Source organism: Onychostoma macrolepis, chromosome 22 (assembly GCF_012432095.1).
Source record: "Onychostoma macrolepis isolate SWU-2019 chromosome 22, ASM1243209v1, whole genome shotgun sequence".
Taxonomy (NCBI): Eukaryota; Metazoa; Chordata; class Actinopteri; order Cypriniformes; family Cyprinidae; genus Onychostoma; species Onychostoma macrolepis.
In genome coordinates, this window is record NC_081176.1 from 8,650,279 (window position 1) to 8,670,969 (window position 20,691).

General features: G+C 39.2%; 2 protein-coding genes across 3 annotated transcripts in view; both read left to right on the forward strand.

Annotated features, from left to right (window-relative positions):
- The window catches only part of gpr35.1 (G protein-coupled receptor 35, tandem duplicate 1), a 12,288-nt gene extending 3,209 nt beyond the window's left edge, over window positions 1–9,079 (forward strand). The window contains 4 exon segments of the mRNA XM_058760088.1: window positions 1,173–1,291; window positions 2,522–3,367; window positions 7,937–8,344; window positions 8,346–9,079. Of these exon segments, the coding sequence (XP_058616071.1) occupies window positions 7,944–8,344; window positions 8,346–8,889 (945 nt within the window). The 5' untranslated portion in view covers window positions 1,173–1,291; window positions 2,522–3,367; window positions 7,937–7,943 and the 3' untranslated portion in view covers window positions 8,890–9,079.
- A 3,174-nt stretch (window positions 9,080–12,253) lies between these two features.
- On the forward strand, window positions 12,254–20,689 carry gpr35.2 (G protein-coupled receptor 35, tandem duplicate 2). Of its 2 annotated transcripts, XM_058760087.1 has the most exons (3): window positions 12,254–14,098; window positions 14,209–14,274; window positions 15,779–20,689. In XM_058760087.1, exons 2-3 carry the CDS (start codon window positions 14,234–14,236, stop codon window positions 16,719–16,721), a joined length of 984 nt encoding a protein of 327 aa, XP_058616070.1. In that variant the 5' UTR covers window positions 12,254–14,098; window positions 14,209–14,233; the 3' UTR covers window positions 16,722–20,689. The 2 variants fall into 2 exon arrangements, with proteins under 2 accessions (XP_058616070.1, XP_058616069.1); XM_058760086.1 differs by having other exon boundaries at window positions 12,254–14,274; window positions 15,779–20,688.
- Window positions 20,690–20,691: the final 2 nt, after the last annotated feature.

A 20,691-nucleotide genomic window follows, 5' to 3' on the forward strand; every position in this document is an offset into this window, starting at 1 on the left:
AACCATAGCAACTTACTCTCTGAACATAACCTCCGGAGGAAAAAAAAAGAAAGCAAGAAAAAAAAGAAAGCAAACATTTCCATTTCCACCATTAGGACAATTAAGTAGTTCCAATCAACAGGACATGTTGCAAATCTGCCTACAGTATATTGTTTGTGTCTATATTGTCTTAAAGGTCCCATGGCATGAAAATTTCACTTTATGAGGTTTTTTAACATTAATATGAGTTCTCCTAGCCTTCCTATGGTCCCCCAGTGGCTAGAAATGGCGATAGGTGTAAACTGAGCCCTGGGTATCCTGCTTTGCCTTTGAGAAAATGAAAGCTCAGATGGCCCAATCGGGAATCTTCCCTTTATGTCGTCATACAGGGAAAGGTTACCTCCCCTTTCTCTGCTTTGCCCGCCCATGAGAAAATGAGCTACTACCGTGCGAGGCGAGCGCAATATTTTTTTTTCCTCGAGAGACATCATAGCTTGCAAACGAGCGAAGCATGATAGTTGCTCAGTGTTTGGATGTACAAATGAACACCGAAGTATTTTTTTAGTTCCTAGGGATAGTAGGGACCACTTAGGCCTATATAAAAGCGTCCAAAAAGCAGCATGTCATGGGACCTTTAATGCAACATGAGGAAGATAGTTTAAGTGGTCAAAGACTCTCTAAGGATCACAGCTGGATAATTGCAGAAAATAGTTTGGGTCTTGGGGTCAAAAAGCCTTATAATATGGCAGTGGTTGTGTAGGAGCCATTTATATTCACCTTTTAGATAGGTTAATTTAGTTATTACTTATTTTAGCCACTTGGGTGAGTATTGCACTGGGGCTGGCACGTCACTGGGAGTTAGGTATATTTACAGATGTGGTAATTAGTTAGGGAAAGGTGTGGATGGTGGGGAACACACGGTTCTTACCGTAGCCGTGAGCACCCACTTTATCAGACAGCACAACAGCACTTTATTAGCACTGGACGAAGTACCATTTTATGAAAAATATATTTTCTACTTTTATAATAAACGGGAACACCACCCAAAGAGAGCGAACGCCTGGATTTAGGATTTTTTCTGCTACGAGTTGAGAACACCATGCCATCCATGCCGAGGCTTATAGAATAGCCTCCACAACGTAAGAACCTATTCCTTTATTTTTTTCGTTTGGATACGCTTCTGAATTGGACAGGAGCGTCTTGATCGTTTGGATACTTAAAGGATTGTCTGTCCTATTGGATTGCTTACCTGTCGCGGAGCCTGGAAGTCCTCACGTTGTTATCCAGTGCAGACCGCAACTACAGAAAGCTGGTGGGTACACTTTCATATATTTCTGCTGATGGAATTGGAAAAAAGGTGGACTCTCGAAATTGAAATGTTCTGAATACTTTAAGTGCTGTGTTGTGCGTGCTGTTGGCTGCCTCCGCATAAGTAAAGTTAATTGTGCTGTTTTATTGAGTGTTTTGAACTCGACGCGCTTAACGCACAAAGATGAGTACAGAGGAAGAAAACTTGCTTGATAAGGCCAAGAGCGTTTCTGTGGCTACAGACAAAAATGATATTCCTGATAAGTCTAGTTCTGTTGTTGTTGATATGGGGAAACGCACAAGAAAATTAACAGCTAAGGGATTTACAATGCTGTTTGAAAATCTGCAAAAAAATCGGAAATCCCAGTGTATGCAAGCTAATAAAATTAAGCAAAGGATTAAAGAGGCTCTTTCTGGGAAAAGGACATCTCAAACTGTGTTTGATGTGAAGAATTTTTCAAGCAAATACACTACATTGTGCAATGAGGCTTTAGAAACTCAAACTACTTTGCTGGAAATACCTATGCCAGACCCTGAACATAAGCAACAACATTGGCTCGCACAGAAAATAGAGGAAATTAATACATTTGAGAATGATGTGAAGAAATGGTTGGCCGATGCTGTTGCAAAAAAGGACGATGAGAATCTTGATGTGCTGTCTATAACAAATTCTGACATAAGGCCTGAAGATAGTATATCCAATGTTTCAAGTAAAGGGTCAAAACATAAAGATAACTCTTCTGTCCATTCAAAGGCTTCCAGCATTATTTATGTACGTTTAAAGGCAAAGGCTGAAAGGGCTGCACTTTTACAGTCTGCAGCTGCTTTGAGAAAACTGCATGACATTGACGCTGAAGAAGAAGCCCTTCAAATGGAAAAGGCAAAGCTGAAAAGGAAAAAGGAACAGCTAGAGGTTGAGGCCAAGTTGGCTGCTGCTACAGCTAGATTGTCTGTGTTTGAAAATGTGTGGTGGTGAAGATGTGGATGAGTATGAAGAGGATAACGGAGAAGATGCCATGAATGCCTATCTTCATGCTCATTTGAAATCACAAACATCAAGTTATCTGAACACGGCTCCTGTCTTGCAACTTTCTAAAACTGTATCTTTCCAACAGGACCATTCTCAGCCATTGGCTGTACGGCCTAAAGGAAGGCCACACATTCCTCAAGCCCAGTCTTCAGTAAGGTCTAGTAAGTCTTTGTCTTCAGTGTCATATGCACCATCTTCTCATAGGTCCAAAGTGCAGGGGAACATCTTTGGAACCAGACCCACTAACGCTGCACCAGCAGGACTTCAGCCATCGATCTCACAAGGGAGTCAGCCTACCAACATGCATGAGTCTGAAGTGCAGGGAAATGGATCCAGACTCACCAATGCTTTAGCAGCAGGATTTCAGCCATTGACCTCACAAGGGAGTACACATGCAATCACAGTCACATCATCATTCCTCTCTTGACAATGTTCAATACCCTACTCTGTATGACCTTATGCAACAGCAAACTAACATCACCGCTCAGCTGGTTCAGAACCAAGCCTTAACCTCTCTTCCTCCACGAGCTATCCCAGAGTTTGATGGTGATCCACTTAAATATGCTGCCTTTATTAGAGCTTTCGAGCAAGCTATTGAAAAGAAAACTACAGATAAACAAGAATATCTTTATTACCTATTAGCAATATTAGCAATTTACCAGAGGGCAGCCAAGAGAACTGGTTTGGAGTTGCTATAATATGGCTTCTGGGCAGGGCTATGAGAGAGCAAAGAATCCATTGGAAGAACACATTGGAAATGAAACGAAAATTGCTGCAGCTTATATGGAGAAGGTTATGACGTGGCCAATGATGAGGGTTGATGATATTAATGCTCTGCAGTCTTTTTCAATCTTTTTAAGGGACTGTTGCAATGTCATGGAAGATTTGCAGTATATGGAGGAGATGAACGTGCCATCTAATCTTCGCCTGATAATGATGAAGTTGTCATATAAACTGAGGGAAAAATGGAGGTCTGTCGCCTGGGAGCTACAGGAGCGCCGTGGTTATAGAGCTATGTTCCCAGACTTCATGGCCTTCCTTGAGCGTCAGGTAAAGATTCTGTCTGATCCTCTCTTTGGTGACCTACAGGGTATGCCATCAGACCCCTCCTCTAAATCCAAGAGCAGATACACTGGAAGAGGCCAAGCTACTGTTGCTGCCATTAAAACTGCCTCTGAACTAACTACATCAGCAGCTTGGCACCAACAGCGCAGAGGGCCAGCTTCACAGAAGAATGATGAAGAGTCATGCTGTGTGTGTAAGAGCCAGCATTCAGTGGAGACATGCTCACAGCTTGATGAGATGACACACAGGGAGAAATTGGATGCTTTGAAAGTGGGTAGAGTGCGTTTCAGCTGTCTGAGGAGAGGTCATATGAGCAGGGAATGTGACAAGCCTTTGACATGCGATATATGTAAACACAAACATCCAACTGTCCTACACATCGAATCTAAAACACAGGAAGTGTCAGTCAATAATGCACTTGCGTCATTGGAGACATGTGGCCATACTGGGGCCGGAAGTGATGAATGCGTTCTCTCTATTGTGCCTGTACAGGTGAAGGTGAAGCATCGCAGAGCAGCGTCTCTTAAGTCTTCACAGGAAGTTCAAGAAGAACAAAGATTATCATCAAGAGTACACAGCTTTCCTCTCTGAAGTCATTGAAAAGGGTTATGCTGAGCTTGTACCACATCAGCAATTGAAGCGAGCCGACGGCAAGATGTGGTATATTCCCCATCACGGGGTATACCATCCGAAAAAGAAAACCCTTAGAGTTGTTTTTGACTGTGCTGCTGTGTTTAAAGGAATTTCATTGAATTCACAGCTGTTGCAGGGGCCTTACCTCACAAGCACTTTACTTGGCGTACTTACCAGGTTTAGACAGGAACGTGTAGCGTTGATGGCAGACATCCAAGCCATGTTCCATCAGGTGAGGGTGTCTCCGGAGCACACAGACCTTTTACGCTTCTTGTGGTATCCTGATGGCGATACAAGACAAGCTCCCATGCAATACAGGATGAGGGTTCACCTTTTGGGGCTGTGTCTTTGCCTAGTTGTGCGAATTATGCACTGCAGAGAATTGTGCGAGACTGTAAAGACAACTTTGAATCTAGTGTTCTGAACACAACACTCCAAAATGTTTACATGGATGATTGTCTAAAGTCTGTGTCATCAGAGGCCAAAGCCATAAAAATGGTGCATCAATTGACTGAAGCCTGTGCGAAGGGAGGATTCCGCCTGTTGAAGTGGACAAGTAACAGCAGTGAAGTCTTGGCCAGTATTCCTGAGTCACAGCGCTCCAAGATCACCAGTGGGCTTAATCTGGATCAAAAGGCAAGTCCCTTCGAAACAGCTCTCGGTCTTCATTGGTGCATAGATGCAGATGTTTTGACCTTTAGGATAGCCATACAAGAGCACCCACATACAAGACGTGGCATATTGTCTGTGGTGTCGTCTATTTATGACCCTTTGGATTTTCTTGCACCATTTACTTTGCCTGTTAAAAGGATGCTGCAGGAGATGTGTAGGCTGAACACTGGCTGGGATGCCAGCATACCTTGTGTCTTCTCCGAGCAGTGGTCCAAATGGCTGGCTAATCTCCATCAAATCACTGAGTTCACAGTGGACCGGTGTATCAAGCCAAAAGACTTTGGAACACCTACTCACCTGCAGTTGCATCACTTTTCCGATGCCAGTGAGTATGGCTATGGAACTGCATCATATCTCAGGATGGAGAATGAGAGAAACCATGTCAGTATTGCTTTTATCTTGGGCAAGGCCAGGGTCGCTCCTTTAAAGCAAACAACAATTCCTCGTCTTGAGCTGACTGCTGCTGTCCTGGGCCAGTGGAGGTGAAGAAAGGCCGGGCAGAGCGAAGCGCTACGGCGTTCTCTTTACCTGCATGGCGAGTAGGGCAGTTCATCTTGAAGTTGCTTATGCTTTAGACACTGACTCATGCATAAATGCCATTCGCCGTTTTATGTGTCGCAGAGGTCAGGTGACACATCTGACATCAGACAATGGTACTAACTTCATAGGAGCTGAGCGGGAGTTAAGGGAAGCCATTGCTGAGTTAGACCACCAGAAGATTCAGCATGCCTTACTGCAGAGCGGTCTAGCATGGTCTTTTAACCCTCCAGCCGGGTCTCACTATGGGGGGGTTTGGGAGCGTCTTATTCATCTCACGAAAAAGGTCCTCTCTTCCACGCTCAGACTTCAAACACTGGATGATGAAGGATTTCACACCATTCTTTGCAAAGTCGAAGCCATTCTCAATAGTCGTCCCATCACAAAGGCCTCTGAGGATGTGAATGACCTCGAAGCACTTACACCCAATCACATCCTGCTCTTGGAAGTCAAAGCCACACCTCCCTCCTGGGCTCTTTTGTAAAGACGATCTGTACATGAAGAGAAGATGGAGGCAGGTGCAGTTTTTATCTGACCTCTTTTGGAAGCGCTGGGTGAGGGAATACTTACCGCTACTCCAGGAGAGACAGAAGTGGATGAGACCAAAAAGAAGCTTTTGCATTGGAGACATTGTGGTCATAATGGATCCTGTCGCCCCAAGAGGGTCCTGGCTGATGGGAAAAATTACGCAGACGTACCCTGACAAGAAAAGCTTTGTCCGTTCAGTTCAGCTGAAGACAAAAACAGGTCAGCTGGATCGGCCTGTAACGAAGATCTGCCTTTTGATGGAAGCTGAAGTGTCATAGATGAGGTCCTGACTAGATGACCTGACTACAGAGGTCCTGGGTTCAAGAGAAGAAGATTTCACTTAGATTAGTTCTGCACAAATGGCTCCTTTAGTTTAAACTAGGTAATTTGGGTAATAGTGATTTAAAGTAAATATTCCCAATTATGGGGCCGGGGTGTAGGAGCCATTTATATTCACCTTTTAGATAGGTTAATTTAGTTATTACTTATTTTAGCCACTTGGGTGAGTATTGCACTGGGGCTGGCACGTCACTGGGAGTTAGGTATATTTACAGGTGTGGTAATTAGTTAGGGAAAGGTGTGGATGGTGGGGAACACACGGTTCTTACCGTAGCCGTGAGCACCCACTTTATCAGACAGCACAACAGCACTTTATTAGCACTGGACAAAGTACCATTTTATGAAAAATATATTTTCTACTTTTATAATAAACGGGAACACCACCCAAAGAGAGCGAACGCCTGGATTTAGGATTTTTTTCTGCTACAAGTTGAGAACACGTCCATGCCGAGGCTTATAGGATAGCCTCCACAGGTTGGATCTTCCAACAGAACAATCAAAACAAAAATGGATCACTGGGCACAAAATGCAGGTTCTGCCATGGTTCCCAGTTCCCTGACCTGAACCCTATAAAAAACTGAAGAAGATCAAATATCAGCATGGAGCTGGGAATCTGAAGGGTCTGGTGTGATTCTGGATGAAGGAATGGTCTCTGAACTCTCTCTTTTTTGTCCAAACTCATAAGGCATTGTAGGACAGACTCATAGCTATTAAACTGGCAAAATGAGGTTGCAAAAAGTATTGAATAAAAGGGTGCCATTAATTGTGGCCAATGTGTATTAAAGAAAAAAACATTTTCATAATGAAATTTTCACTTCCCTTTCAATTTACTTCAATGGAAGGTTAGTATTTGGTTAGTATAGTTTTGGTTAGTATTTTTATAAAATCTTTAATAAAAGATCAAAATGATTAACAGTGCAGATTTATTTTCACTGGCTTCTTTGTTCAAATCTACCAAAGATACCAATAATTTTGATATATAAAGAATAGAAACGCACGTTAATCCGCATCCTGGTAGGTTTAATTTAAGCCTCAATTTAGTCCTGAAGTAGTTCTAGTCCTCTTGCAGGATATAAACTCCCAATTGTGATAAAAAAAAAGTCAGAATGCGAGGTATAAACTTGCAATTGTGAGAAAAAAGACAGAATTGCAAGATGAACGTGACATGTGGCCAAATATGGTGACCCATACTCAGAATTTGTGCTCTACATTTAACCGAACAAATTGCACACACACACCCAGAGCAGTGGGCAGCCATTTATGCTGCGGCACCCGGGGAGCAGTTGGGGTTTCGGTGCCTTGCTCAAGGGCACCTCAGTCAGGGTATTGAGGGTGGAGAGAGCACTGAATATTCACTCTCCCCACCGACAATTCCTGCCAGACCTGAGACTCAAACCCGCAACCTTTGGATTACAAGTTTGACTCTCTAACCATTAGGCCACAACTTCAAGATGCACACATGCAAATGTGAGAAGTCCATTTCAATATATAAACTCACAACTGTGAGAAAAAAGTCAGAATTGCAAGCTATAAACTTGCAATTGTGAGAAAAAAAGTCCCAATTGTGATATATAAACTTGCAATTGTAAGGAAAAAGTCAGAATTGCGAGAAAATCATAACTGTGAGATATAGACTCGCAATTGTGAGACAAAAGTCAGAATTGCGAGAGATAAACTTGCAGTTGTGAGGAAAAAAAGTTAGAATTGCAAGTTTATATCTCACTATTCTGACTTAAATTCTCGCAATTGTGAATTGCAAGAAGTTCAGCGCCAGTCAGGAACCTTAATTCTTTGGTTTTTCTCATTGATTTTGGTTTTCAAACCATCCATTTTATTTTCCCACAGGTTGAAGATGTCTAACTGCACCCTCAAAATCACTACCGCAGTCGAGGACCTACAAAAAGCCACTTCCATCCCCACCTTCATTTTCGGAGTCCTGGGGAACATTTACGTCTTGGTGATGTTCTGCCGCCGTCCCAGAGCAAAATGGACCTACATGAACGTCTACATCGCCAACATGGCCATTGCTGACTGTGCTCTGTTGATGTTCCTGCCCGTTAAGATTCATTACTACAGCCGGCCGTTGGAAGAGCATTTGAAGGCGCTGTGTAATTGTGTTTTGTTGGTTTATTACGTCAACATGTACGTGAGTATCTTCACGATCACGGCCATAAGCGTGGTGCGGTATGTTGCCATCAAGTATCCCATGAAGGCCAGGAACATCTTCTCTTGCAGGAAAGCTCTGGTGGTTTGCGCTCATATGGTTAACCATTTGCTCCATCAGCCCGGTTTACTTCGTTACGGACTCCAATAACGACAAGACCATGTGTTTCCAGAGGGTCAAGGGGGCATTGTCATTGCATTTCGTTTTGTTGTTGGTCATCGTCGGATTCCTCATGCCGTTCCTCATCATGCTGTTCTGCTCCGTTAGAGTCGTTTGCACTTTAAGGAAACAGTTGGACGTCGGATCGCGTTCGGAGAAGATCCAATGCATGTTCATCATTGTGGCCAATTTAGTTGTTTTCGTCATATGCTTTCTCCCCGTCCACTTGGGTTACCTTGTTAAACACATTGTGCAAAACAAGTATGAACACGCAGAAGATAACGAAAGCTGCACCTATAAACTGGTCGCGCACAACTTCCTGCACATTGCTCTTTGTATTTCCAATATGAACTGCGGTTTGGACTGCTTTAGCTATTTTTTCGCAACCAAAACGTCCTGGAATATGTGCTGCATGAATGAGACTAACAATACAGAAAGTGAATGTGTTTCAGGTACAGTTAGTACACCTACGTAATTGTTTTGACTGGGTTTTGTTTTATTATGTGGTTCCTTTGTGAACATTGTATACACTCATTTCTCATAAATAAGGGTTGCAGTATTAAACAAGGCATTGACATTATTAAAAAAAACAGCATGCTATGAATGTACTATGAATATCTTAATCTGTACAATAAGTAAGCTAGTAATAAATGCTTATATTTCTACTCTGAAGTCTTGAGTTCTATGTCCCTCTTTGTAGGATTTGTATTTGGACATGTTTCTGGCTGGTCCTGCTAATGACTAACTACCGTTTTCCAAAACAAATTTATGTTTTCCAGCTGGCTTTGAAGCGAACCTGAATTTAACTGGAGCAGTGAATACTTGAGCCCCAACAGGCCTACAACAGAAACCTACTTTATGTAACTCAAAAACATTGGAAACATATTGATGAGTTATATTTTACTAACATATTGTTTAACTATGCATCAGGCACTTTGTGGAACATTTTACGTGGTGGTTCCAATAAAATAAATCATTTAAACGATCATTTTTAGGCTGGCAAAGGGGTGGTGTGGGGTCTATGAGGGGTGGCAACACCAAAGAAAGCATGCATAGTTTTTGGGGATTTATTGTCTGACATGCACAGTTGTGTTCACAAATATTGCCTTACCATTAAGTAATCATCTATACTGTTTAAAATTAAAAATAAATAACATTTCAATATCCATCATGGCACCAAGTCAATACACAATATAAAAAAAACTTCAAGAGGTTATAAATGTTTCTGAGCTTGTATCATTAAAGAAGACATTCTGTTATTACCAGAGGTGGGAATGTCTGTAATCACCCAGAACACACTATCAATAGTCTAGCAACACCCCAGCAACTGCATAGCAAGAGCCTAGCAACCACCCAGAATATCCTAGCGACCAACTAGCAACACTTTAGCAAACATCTAGAACATCTAACTGACCAAACTATTTATGTTTCTTAAACAAGACTTTAAGACAAGCCAGCTTAAATTTGTCTTTCAATCTTTTCAATCTTTATTACAGGTATTCTTAAATGCATACACAAAATTCAAATACACAGATGACTTTCCTGCCCAGTGAACACTCATGAGATCAATAACACTTAACAAAAAACTCTTAGGATTCAGGAATTAGTTTTGCAGCTCAATGTCTATTACAGTATACAACATTAAATTACAGATAATAATAATAATTCAGCAATGAACTTTGGGAACATATCATTTTCATTTTACTACGGTAAAGTAATCTTGCAGTAAATGAAAAACACTAGAAAAGTTCAAATACCAAATAATTGTAAATGAACTTGGTATGCACCACAATACAGTACAGTACAAAATAAAATGAAATAAAAAGTAAATTCAGCATCCTCTGCACATTTGGTCAAATTTCATTACAGTATACAGCAGTTTCCTGGTCTCCTGACACAAGACTATATCCCTAGGCAGTCATTTCAAGTCAAGTCAAGTCACCTTTATTTATATAGCACTTTTAACAATACAGATTGTGTCAAAGCACTTAACAGTATCAAATTGGAGGATAGAGTGTCAGTAATGTATAATGATAAGATTAAACACTCAATTTTCAGTTAAAGGCATTTCATTATTGAATTCAGAGATGTCATTGTCTAGCTCAGTTTAGTTTAAATAGTATCTGTGCAATCAAATCGGCGATAATCGCTAGAAATTAAGTGTCCCCAACTGAGCAAGCCAGAGGCGACAGCGGCAAGGAACCAAAACTCCCTCTGTGACAGAATGAAGAACAAAACCTTGGGAGAAACCAGGCTCAGTCGGGGGTCAGTTCTCCTCTGACCAGACGAAACCCGCAGTTCAAAAGTTTATATTTCTATTTTAATTTTGTTGCAATTTCTAACAATAGTAGTATTATGTAGTTAGGTATTTTATTATATTTTAGTTATTTTGTTATTTTTGGTTGATATATCTAGGGATATATCTCTGGGGGTCATCTGGGTGTCCTTGTCTCCGCTGACGATCAGGGCTGTAGACATCATCTCTTGGTGCTGATCCACCATCTGATCGGATACGGACTGAGAAACAGAATAGGAAAGAAACAGACAAATATTAGCGTAGATGCCATTCTACTTACGATGTAACGAGTACATCGTGTGTTATGGGGAGTGTTCCCGGTTCCGGCTGATCTAACTAATGCAGCCTAACAATCCTTTAACGGATTTGAATAATAGAAGCGTATTAATGTGTTATGTGTAAGCCAGGCTAAAGAGATGGGTCTTTAATCTAGATTTAAACTGACAGAGTGTGTCTGCCTCCCGAACAGTGTTAGGTAGACTGTTCCAGAGTTTGGGTGCTAAATAGGAATAGGATCTGCCGCCCGCAGTCGATTTTGATATTCTAGGTATTATCAAACGGCCGGAGTTTTGAGAACGCAGCGGACGTGGAGGACTATAATGTGATAAGAGCTCGCTCAAGTACTGAGGAGCTAAACCATTCAGGGCTTTATAAGTAATTAACAAGATTTTAAAATCTATCCGATTCTTGATAGGGAGCCAGTGCAGTGTTGACAGAACCGGGCTAATATGGTCATATTTCCTGGTTCTAGTAAGGACTCTAGCTGCTGCATTTTGGACTAAATGTAGTTTGTTGATCAAGCGTGCAGAACAACCACCCAATAAAGCATTACAATAGTCTAACCTTGAGGTCATAAACGCATGAATTAACATTTCTGCATTTGACGTTGAGAGCATTGGTCGCAATTTAGATATGCTTTTGAGATTAAAAAACGCAGTTTTACAGATGCTAGAAACATGCCTTTCAAATGAAAGATTGCTATCAAACAGCACACCTAGGTTCCTGACTGATGAAGAAGAATTGACAGAGCAGCCGTCAAGTGTTAGATAATGTTCTAGGTTATTACATGTGGGGTTTTTAGGTCCGATAATTAACACCTCTGTTTTTCAGAATTTAGCAGTAAAAATTATTCGTCATCCAGTTTTTATATCGACTATGCATTCCGTTAGTTTCTCAATTTGGTGTGTTTCACCGGGCGCGAAGAAATATAGAGCTGAGTATCATCAGCATAACAGTGAAAGCTAACACCATGTCTCCTGATAATATCTCCCAAGGGTAACATATAAAGCATGAAAAGTAACGGCCCTAGTACTGAGCCTTGAGGTACTCCATACTGCACTTGTGATCGATATGATACCTCTTCATTCACTGCTACGAACTGATGGCGGTCAGATAAGTACGATTTGAACCATGCTAAGGCACTTCCACTAATGCCAACAAAGTTTTGTAGTCTATTCAAAAGAATGTTGTGGTCGATAGTGTCGAGCATGGCGCTAAGATCCAGTAGAACTAATAAAGAGATACAACCACGATCAGATGATAGAAGCAGGTCATTTGTAACTCTAATGAGAGCAGTCTCAGTACTATGATACGATCTAAATCCTGACTGGAATTCCTCACAGATATCATTTTTCTCTAGGAAGGAATATAATTGTGAGGATACTACCTTTTCTAGTATCTTTGACAGAAAAGGGAGATTTGAGATCGGTCTGTAATTAACTAGATCTTTGGGGTCAAGTTGTGGTTTTTTAATGAGAGGCTTAATAACAGCCAATTTGAAGGTTTTGGGGACATATCCTAATGACAATGATGAATTAATAATAGCCAAAAGAGGATCTATGACTTCTGGAAGCAGCTCTTTTAGTAGTTTAGATGGAATCGGGTCTAACATACATGTTGTTGGTTTAGATGATTTAACAAGTTTATACAATTCTTCCTCTCCCACAGTAGAGAATGAATGAAATTGTTCCTCAGGGGATCTATAGTGTGCTATACTGCGATACTGTAGCTGACGGCTGCAAGGATACAATTTTATCTCTGATAGTATCGATCTTGGAAGTGAAGTAGTTCATAAAGTCATTACTGCTATGCTCTTGGGAAATGCCAACACCTGTTGATGCTTGATTTTTCGTTAATTTAGTTAATGTATTGAATAAATACCGAGGGTTATGTTTGTTTTCTTCTAGAAGAGACAAAAAGTAATCAGATCTAGCCGTTTTTAATGCTTTTCTGTAGGATAGGGTATTCATTTCATTTCTCAGTTCTGCAAACATGCAGTACACATAAAAAATGGTTACAAATATATTTTGACAGTCACACGTTTGAAGGTGTACAACATGTGCTACAATTTACTGTACATATAGAAGAGTGAAATTTCCATCATCTAATGTACTGGTACTGTACTGTAATTATACTGAATGTGTAAGTATAAAACCCATGTATATTATTCGTTCAGCTCTCTCCGTTGTTAGGATGAAGAGATTCTGATTGGTGTCATCAGTTTTGCTGCCTAATGTTTAACTTACTCATTGTTAAACTTTTTGAGAAATGTGTCTTTGTTTTGAGAACTGAATTAATGATTTGGGAAAATGGGCCGACTAAAATCAGTTATATTAAATTAACAATCGAGAAAGCTGCAATACAAGAGTCTTACCTAACTCTGCTATTAGTTTTCGTGATCGGACTCTTCTTATTGATTTCATGTTATGGCAGAAAAGCCTCTATATCCATGATGAAAGTGGAGCGAGCGGTCGGAGAATCGATCACCAAACAACGGGATGAATCTCAGACACATCCGGACGGGATTAGACTTCTCAGAGGACTTCTGAATAAACCGAGAAGCAGCATCTGATTCACGAACAAATGTAAAAAACAATTCGTTAGTGAATGGGCTGCGCTTTGTGTTTTTGACTCAAAAAGAACCGGTTCATAAGAGTCATTTGTTAATGAAGCCGACTACGCTGGGCGCGCTGCGTGCGCGTGCAACCATCCTGCATCATCGCGCGCTGTCATCACCGCGGCTGAAAAGTATCACATGAAACACTGCTTACATTTAATTTTATTCTGTGATAATTCTGGGGTGGCACAGCTTTTTCTTAGGGTGTCAGTTGCCACCCCGGTAGATCCGCCCCTGGACAGCAGCAAACATAAACGCTTTTGTTTCCACTAAATCAACAGAACTGAACTGATTCGATGAAAACGGCAATATTTAAGCACAACAACAAAAAAGAACACGCAAAAAGCCGCATTGACGCGCCCATTTGCGCTCAAACGAATCGGTTCATTTGAACGAACTGTTCGAACAAACAGGGTTGTTAGATACCAAAGACGGTAATAAAACCGAAACACACAAAGAGAATTTATCTGCTCTTCCGATCCATCAAAGAAAGTATGTGATCTAGCTCCGTCTCGATGCAATAGGCTATATTTGTGTTTAATGCATTGCATGTATGTAGGCTATAAAGTAAGAACTTATGACATGCGCTTTTGTTTTTGAAGGATACAATGTGTATCTAACCGGTAGATGAACAGATCTTTCTTTTCTCTAGTTGGGCACGTGAACAGGTAAGAGTTTTTGATTTGACAGACTTTTCAAGTTTCTCGAGTTGTTTCTTATTGGATGCACTCTCATATTTTTCTTTATGTTGATTCTGTGTGTGTGTGTGTGTGTGTGTGTGTTTTACTTTTTACTTCGACTTTTGACTTTCACTTCACAATGTCCATGTTTTATATACTACATTTTTTCACTGTAATAAAAGTTCAGTATTATCTTCGTATTGAATTTTAGCTCTCGCACGTAGGCTACATCTGTCATATGAATCATTTCAATAAATGTATTTATAAAGCAGACAATAATATAGAATACAGATTACAAAAAAATATATGATCAAAATAATAATGCGGGTTCCGGCCAAGTTGTAAAACCAGTTGTAGGGCCTAGGCCTACTTTGAAACTGTGAAATCAAACTATGAGCAGCAGTTCTTATCTCTTAGAGAAAAAATACAGGGGCAAAGATTAAATAATGCAGATTGATATCAATGTTTAATCTCTCTCTCTCTCTCTACATATAGGCCTATTTTACAAATATAAGCTAATATTGCTAACACATTCATATAAAAATTTCCCTTAATGCTTTGCAAGTGTTTTATTTTAACTCAAAGTCGTCAGTCATTATTGCATGTTAAGAAAAGATACAACACTGTTATTTATGTATTTATTAAACAAAATGTATTTAAAATCAAACAGTGAAGTTTATAACAGGAACTGCATTGAGTCAACATAATGCAAAATATATATTTTTATTGCTAATATATATATTTTTTTAACATCAGAATGTTTTTGTGTAGTTTCATTAAAGTATATGATTATAATGTTTTTCGGCAGTGCCTCATTTAATTTAACTCATTTATTAATAATTAAAATTTTATTTCATAATTTAAATTTAATTCATTCATTAATTTCCATTATACATCATAAACAATGACTTTTCAAAGTTATCAATGAGACAACAATTATTGGAGTGCAGTTTTACAAGCAAATAGGCTGCTTATTTATTTTCATTTCTCATTTAACTTGTTTCTATTTTTTAAGTTACATGAGATTCAGCTAGACAAAAAAAAAAAAAAAAAAGTTGAAAAGACCCCAAATTTGATTAAACAGGTTCTATTTTGGCCTTCAAAGTTGAATTAGATTTTTTTTTTAGTTCATTATTGATATTATTGTTGTTGTTGTTTTTATTTACTTATTTACTGCTGCATTAGCCACATGACATTAATGGTTTAGTAGACCAAAATATATTTTCTTTAGTGCATTTTTGAAACCATATTTTAAAATTATAAATTAATTTTTAACGCATTTAAAAATACATTTTGCCCTCCATACATTTAAATCCAAGAAAATACATTCACATATGCCATCTTCAAAGAATTTGTGTGGGCATATAACACATTTCAAAGACAGGCTACTTTGCAACGTTCCAAAACAGGCTATTAAAAATGAAACGCCATTAAATCATCTAGGTTTGACCTCTACATCATTCCATCAATTTTTCACTTTAATTTCTGTCAGGTTGAAGATGTCTAACTGCATGCTGAACATCACCACGGGCGTGCAGGACTTCCAGCTGGCCGCACTGATTCCCACCTTCATCCTCGGCCTCCCGGGAAACATTTACGTCTTAGTGATGTTCTGCCGCCGTCCCAGAACCGACTGGACCTACATGAACATCTACATCACCAACATGGCGATCGCCGACTGCGTCGTGCTCGCGCTTCTTCCTGTACGCATCGTGTCCTACATCTGGGAAAGACTCTGGGACCAAATCAAAGAGCTGTGTTACGTCCTCGTGTCGGTTTATTACGTCAACATGTTCGTGAGCATCTTCACGGTCACCGCTATAAGCGTCGTGCGCTACGTGGCCATCAAGTATCCGTTAAAAGCCCGGGAAATTTTGAGTTGCAGAAACGCGCTGGTGGTTTGCGCGCTCATTTGGCTGGTCACGTGCTCGTTCAGCGCCGCGTTCCATCGCGTGGACGAACCGGATAAAAACAGTACGATTAAGTGCTTTCAGAAAAACAAAGAAGAGGAATTACCGTTGGCCTTCATTTTGGTTCTTAACATCATTGGGTTCCTCGTGCCGTTCCTCATCATGCTCTTCTGCTCCGTTCAAATCATTTTCAAATTAAGGAAACAGTTGGAAATCGGATCTCGTTCTGAGAAGAGTCAGTGTATGTTTATCATCGCAGCTAATCTGATCGTTTTCGTCGTATGTTTCTTTCCCATCCACTTCGGCTTTTTCTTCAAGTACATCACGCAGGCTTATAAGCACTCATGCAGCGCCCAGTTTTTCGCGCATAATTTCGTTCACGGCGCGATGTGCGTGTCCAGCATGAACTGCGCGCTCGACTGCTTCAGTTATTATTTTGCCACCAGAACATCGTGGAAACTGTGCAGCTCGAAACAAAGTACAAAGGAAGAATATGAGTGTAATTATAACAGGGTCGCACAATGACTTCTGGGAAACTTGTGATATTAAAACGTTTTTAAATGTTGTGATACTTCGTAATGTATAGATTTTATTTTGTCAACTGTGTAAGTGGTTTATGGAACAGCAAATTAGTTGTTAAAATCTTACATTTTATTTCTATACATAACTTTGTATAAAATACATCGTATTTTTTTACATTAATGCTTCAGTGCATATGTGTGTGTGTGTACTGTACATTTTATATAACTGATAATTGTGACATTTTCACTACATATGCAGGTTAGGTAATTTTTACAATATTTGTATATTTCATTGTCAGTCAACTTAATAATAATAATAGTTATAGTTTTATTTTTGGAGCGCCTTTCAAGAACAAAATAATACAAGCAATTGGCAAACAAACAATCAGAGAGCGCGTTCAGAAAAACAGGTGTTGACAACAAAGAACTACAGTTAATTAACAACAAGAGGTCAAGCAATCATATGATGAACGTCAATTATGTCAAGAAGGTGGTCATATGAGAGACAGAAGTTGAGAAATTGAGAAGCAGAGAGGTAAATGAGTTATTTAGAGAACAAAGTGAATAGATGAGTTTTAAGTTGAGACTTAAATGTCTGGAGAGAGGAGGCAGTACGAATATTATCGGGCAGCTTATGCCATTGCTTATAATACAGAATAATACCACCCACCGCAGAGAGTTTATACTTGGGCACAACAAGCAGGTTAGCATTGCTAGATCTGAGAGTCCACGCAGAATGTATGGTTGCACTAACTCAGTGCAATTGAGGTGCGAGGCTGTGACAGGCCTTATAAACTAAAACTAAGAGTTTGAACTGAATACATTTGGCCACAGGAAGCCAGTGAAGTTGGTGAAGGATGGGAGTGATATGTGCAGATTTTTTTATTAAATGTAAGGGCTCGAGCAGCAGAGTTTTGTACAATTTGGAGGTGATTAATAACTTTGGCAGGTAAGCCGCTATATAAGGAGTTACAGTAATCCAATCTGGAGGTTATAAAAGCATGGATAATAGTTTCAGCATCTCCATAATTAAGTGAGGGACGCATACGAACAATATTCTGCAATTGGTAAAAGCATGATTTAACAATCTGACCAATATGTGAATCAAAGCATAACACAGAGTCAAACACTCCCAGATTTCGCACAGTTGTTGAGGGCCTAATCTGGACACCATTGATATCTATGAAGATGTCATGCTGGGAGAAGCTCTGTGATTTAGGGCCAACCAGCAGGATTTCAGTTTTGTCTGCATTTAGTTGTAAAAAGTTATCTGACATCCAGGTTTTAAGTTCTTGAAGACAGGAAACAATAGAAAGGGGTGGACAAACTGAGTTGGGTTGAACCGTAAAATAGATTTGAATATCATCAGCATAACTATGAAAATTGAGACCATGACGTCTGATGATCTGAACCAGTGGCAGCACGTAAATGAGAAATAAAAGTGGACCAAGTACAGAACCTTGGAGGACACCATGGGAAATAGTGACAGTGCAAGATCTATTCTTATCTATCCTAACGAATTGCTAAGGGATGGAAACCAGATTGAAACTGTTTCTCTAAATGAGACTGCAGTTGTGCTGCAACTACCTTCTCAAGTATTTTAGCAACAAATGGGAGGTTTGATATTGGTCTAAAATTGTTCAGGTCTGTGTTATCAAGACGAGGCTTTTGACACAGTGGATCATGAAATATTGCTGCATAGATTGAAGAGTGTTGGTTTATCAAGTGATGTTATTCCCTGGTTTAAAAACTATTTAACTGGAAGAACTCAGTGTGTACAAGCTGAGGGTAAACTATCCGATTCTTCAGTGATTGCCAAAGCTGTTCCCCAAGGATCTGAGTCCCCTTTTATTTACCATTTATATAAACAGTCTTTATTACGACATTCAGGATGCCAACTTTCATTTCTATGCAGATGACTCTGTCATGTATTGTAGTGCTTCTTCTGGACAACAAGCCGTTTATAAGCTCCATTCAGCCTTTGATGTCATTCAATCACGAATTTACAGTCTAAAACTTGTTCTGAATGTTGATAAAACCAAGTATATGTTGTTCTCAGGTTAAAAAAAATTTGATAATAATTTATCCTCTCTTCAGACAGTACAAGGTACCGTGATCGAATTAGTAAAAGAGTACAAATATCTTGGCATTATTGTTGACAACGTCCTATCTTTTAGCTCTCACATTACTCAACTGAAGAAAAAATTGAAAATTAAGCTTGGGTTTTATTTTAGGAACAAGTTTTGTTTTTCATTCAATGTACGAAAGAAATTGGTTACTGCTACTTTTCTACCTGTGCTTGACTATGGTGATGTAGTGTATCAGTTCGCACCATCATATCTTCTATCCTCTTTAGATGCCATTTATCATGGTGCTTTAAGATTTATATCAGATTGTAAACCCTCAACTCATCACTGTATATTGTATAACAGAGTAGGTTGGTCTTCTTTGCTTATCAGAAGAAAAATGCACTGGTATTTAATTATTTATAAAGCCATTTTGGGGATGTTGCCCTCATATCTCTGCTGTCTCATAAAACAGAAAATTGTTGAGAAATACTTCCTTCGCTCACAAAATTGTTATACTCTTTCTGTTCCTTTTGTTCGATCTGAATTAGGTAAAAAGGCTTTTATGTATGCAGCGCCGACAGACTGCTTCTGCATCTTCTGCAAACGAAACTGAAATGACAAAATTAGCTGTTTTTGGATCATTTTAAAAGTTATTCGGCAAATGGAAATTGACTCAACGATATGTAACTGTTTTAAGTGTTTTTAGTCTGTTTGTGTTTTGTGATATTTTGTGATGAAACTGATATATTGCTGCCAATTTTGGCCAGGATACTCCTGCGAAAGAGATTTTTAATCTCAGAGAGTCTCTTCTGGTTAAATAAAAATAAAATAACCAGTGGCAAGGGATCTGTTTATAATATGACTAATAGGTTGGATGAGTGAAGGCAAAAGGGTTTTGAGTAAGTATGTTGGAATAGGATCAAGTGTGCAGGAGGCAGAGTTAGATTTGATAATCAGTTGTTCGACCGTAGATATATTCGACATGGAGAAAGGTGGGGAGAGACAGATGGAGAAAAGTCTTGGTAAATGTTATCAATTTTACGTAGGAAAAAAGACAAAGCTTTCACAAAGATCAACAGAGCCATTAATAGCTACGGATGATGGTTTAACAAGTTTGTTGATCTCAGAGAAAAGAGCTTTACAGATAGGTAGAGCGTGCGGTGTTAAGTGCTTTCCTTTTGATTTCTGCAAACATTAATAATTATATATAATTTTTATATGTGCCTGTGTGTGTGTGTGTTCGTCATTTAAAAAATGTTAACGAGTTTAAAATTAAACATTATATTAAGTAAATACTTGTTTCAGTAGTTTATATACATTAAATATAAAAATATAGATATAAAATGTCAACATAGATTGTGTTAAGCATTAGTGTAACATCTGACAATGGTATTCAATATAGATTTGGATATTTTTATGAACGTAAGTGATTAACTCCATAATTGTGTAATTTCAAATACATATGCTGTTTACGTTTTAAATGATTATGACAAATTAAATGAAAAAAAGGAAAACCAAGAACTGTTTTTTTTTTAAATATAAATCTAGACAGACTGATTGCAAAAAATTACTGCCAAAAATGTTATTCCAAGATTTAATTTTTGCATGTTTACAGAAACTGCAAACTGGCAAACTGTAAGTCAGGGTATTTTTGTGTGCACTTTTTTACATTAATATTTTAAAAGCTTTACTGCTGTATTTCTGTATGTATTTTATGTTGAGTGGGCGATGTAGAGAAATGTGTCTGTGTGCTGAATATACATGTATCATTCCTCATCTGAGGGTGTTTTGTAACTGATCGCCATCTATTGGACGGACAGAATCATAACTCCTAACCAGTAATGGCAGTATTAAATCATGCTGCACTAATAATCCTGTGTGAGAAATAAATCATCTACAAAAGAA

Coding starts and splice junctions, on each gene's coding strand:
- gpr35.2 (XM_058760087.1), top strand. CDS start 14,234: ATGAACAGATCTTTCTTTTCTCTAGTTGGGCACGTGAACAG. Junction 14,275..15,778: donor CTAGTTGGGCACGTGAACAG/GTAAGAGTTTTT, acceptor AATTTCTGTCAG/GTTGAAGATGTCTAACTGCA.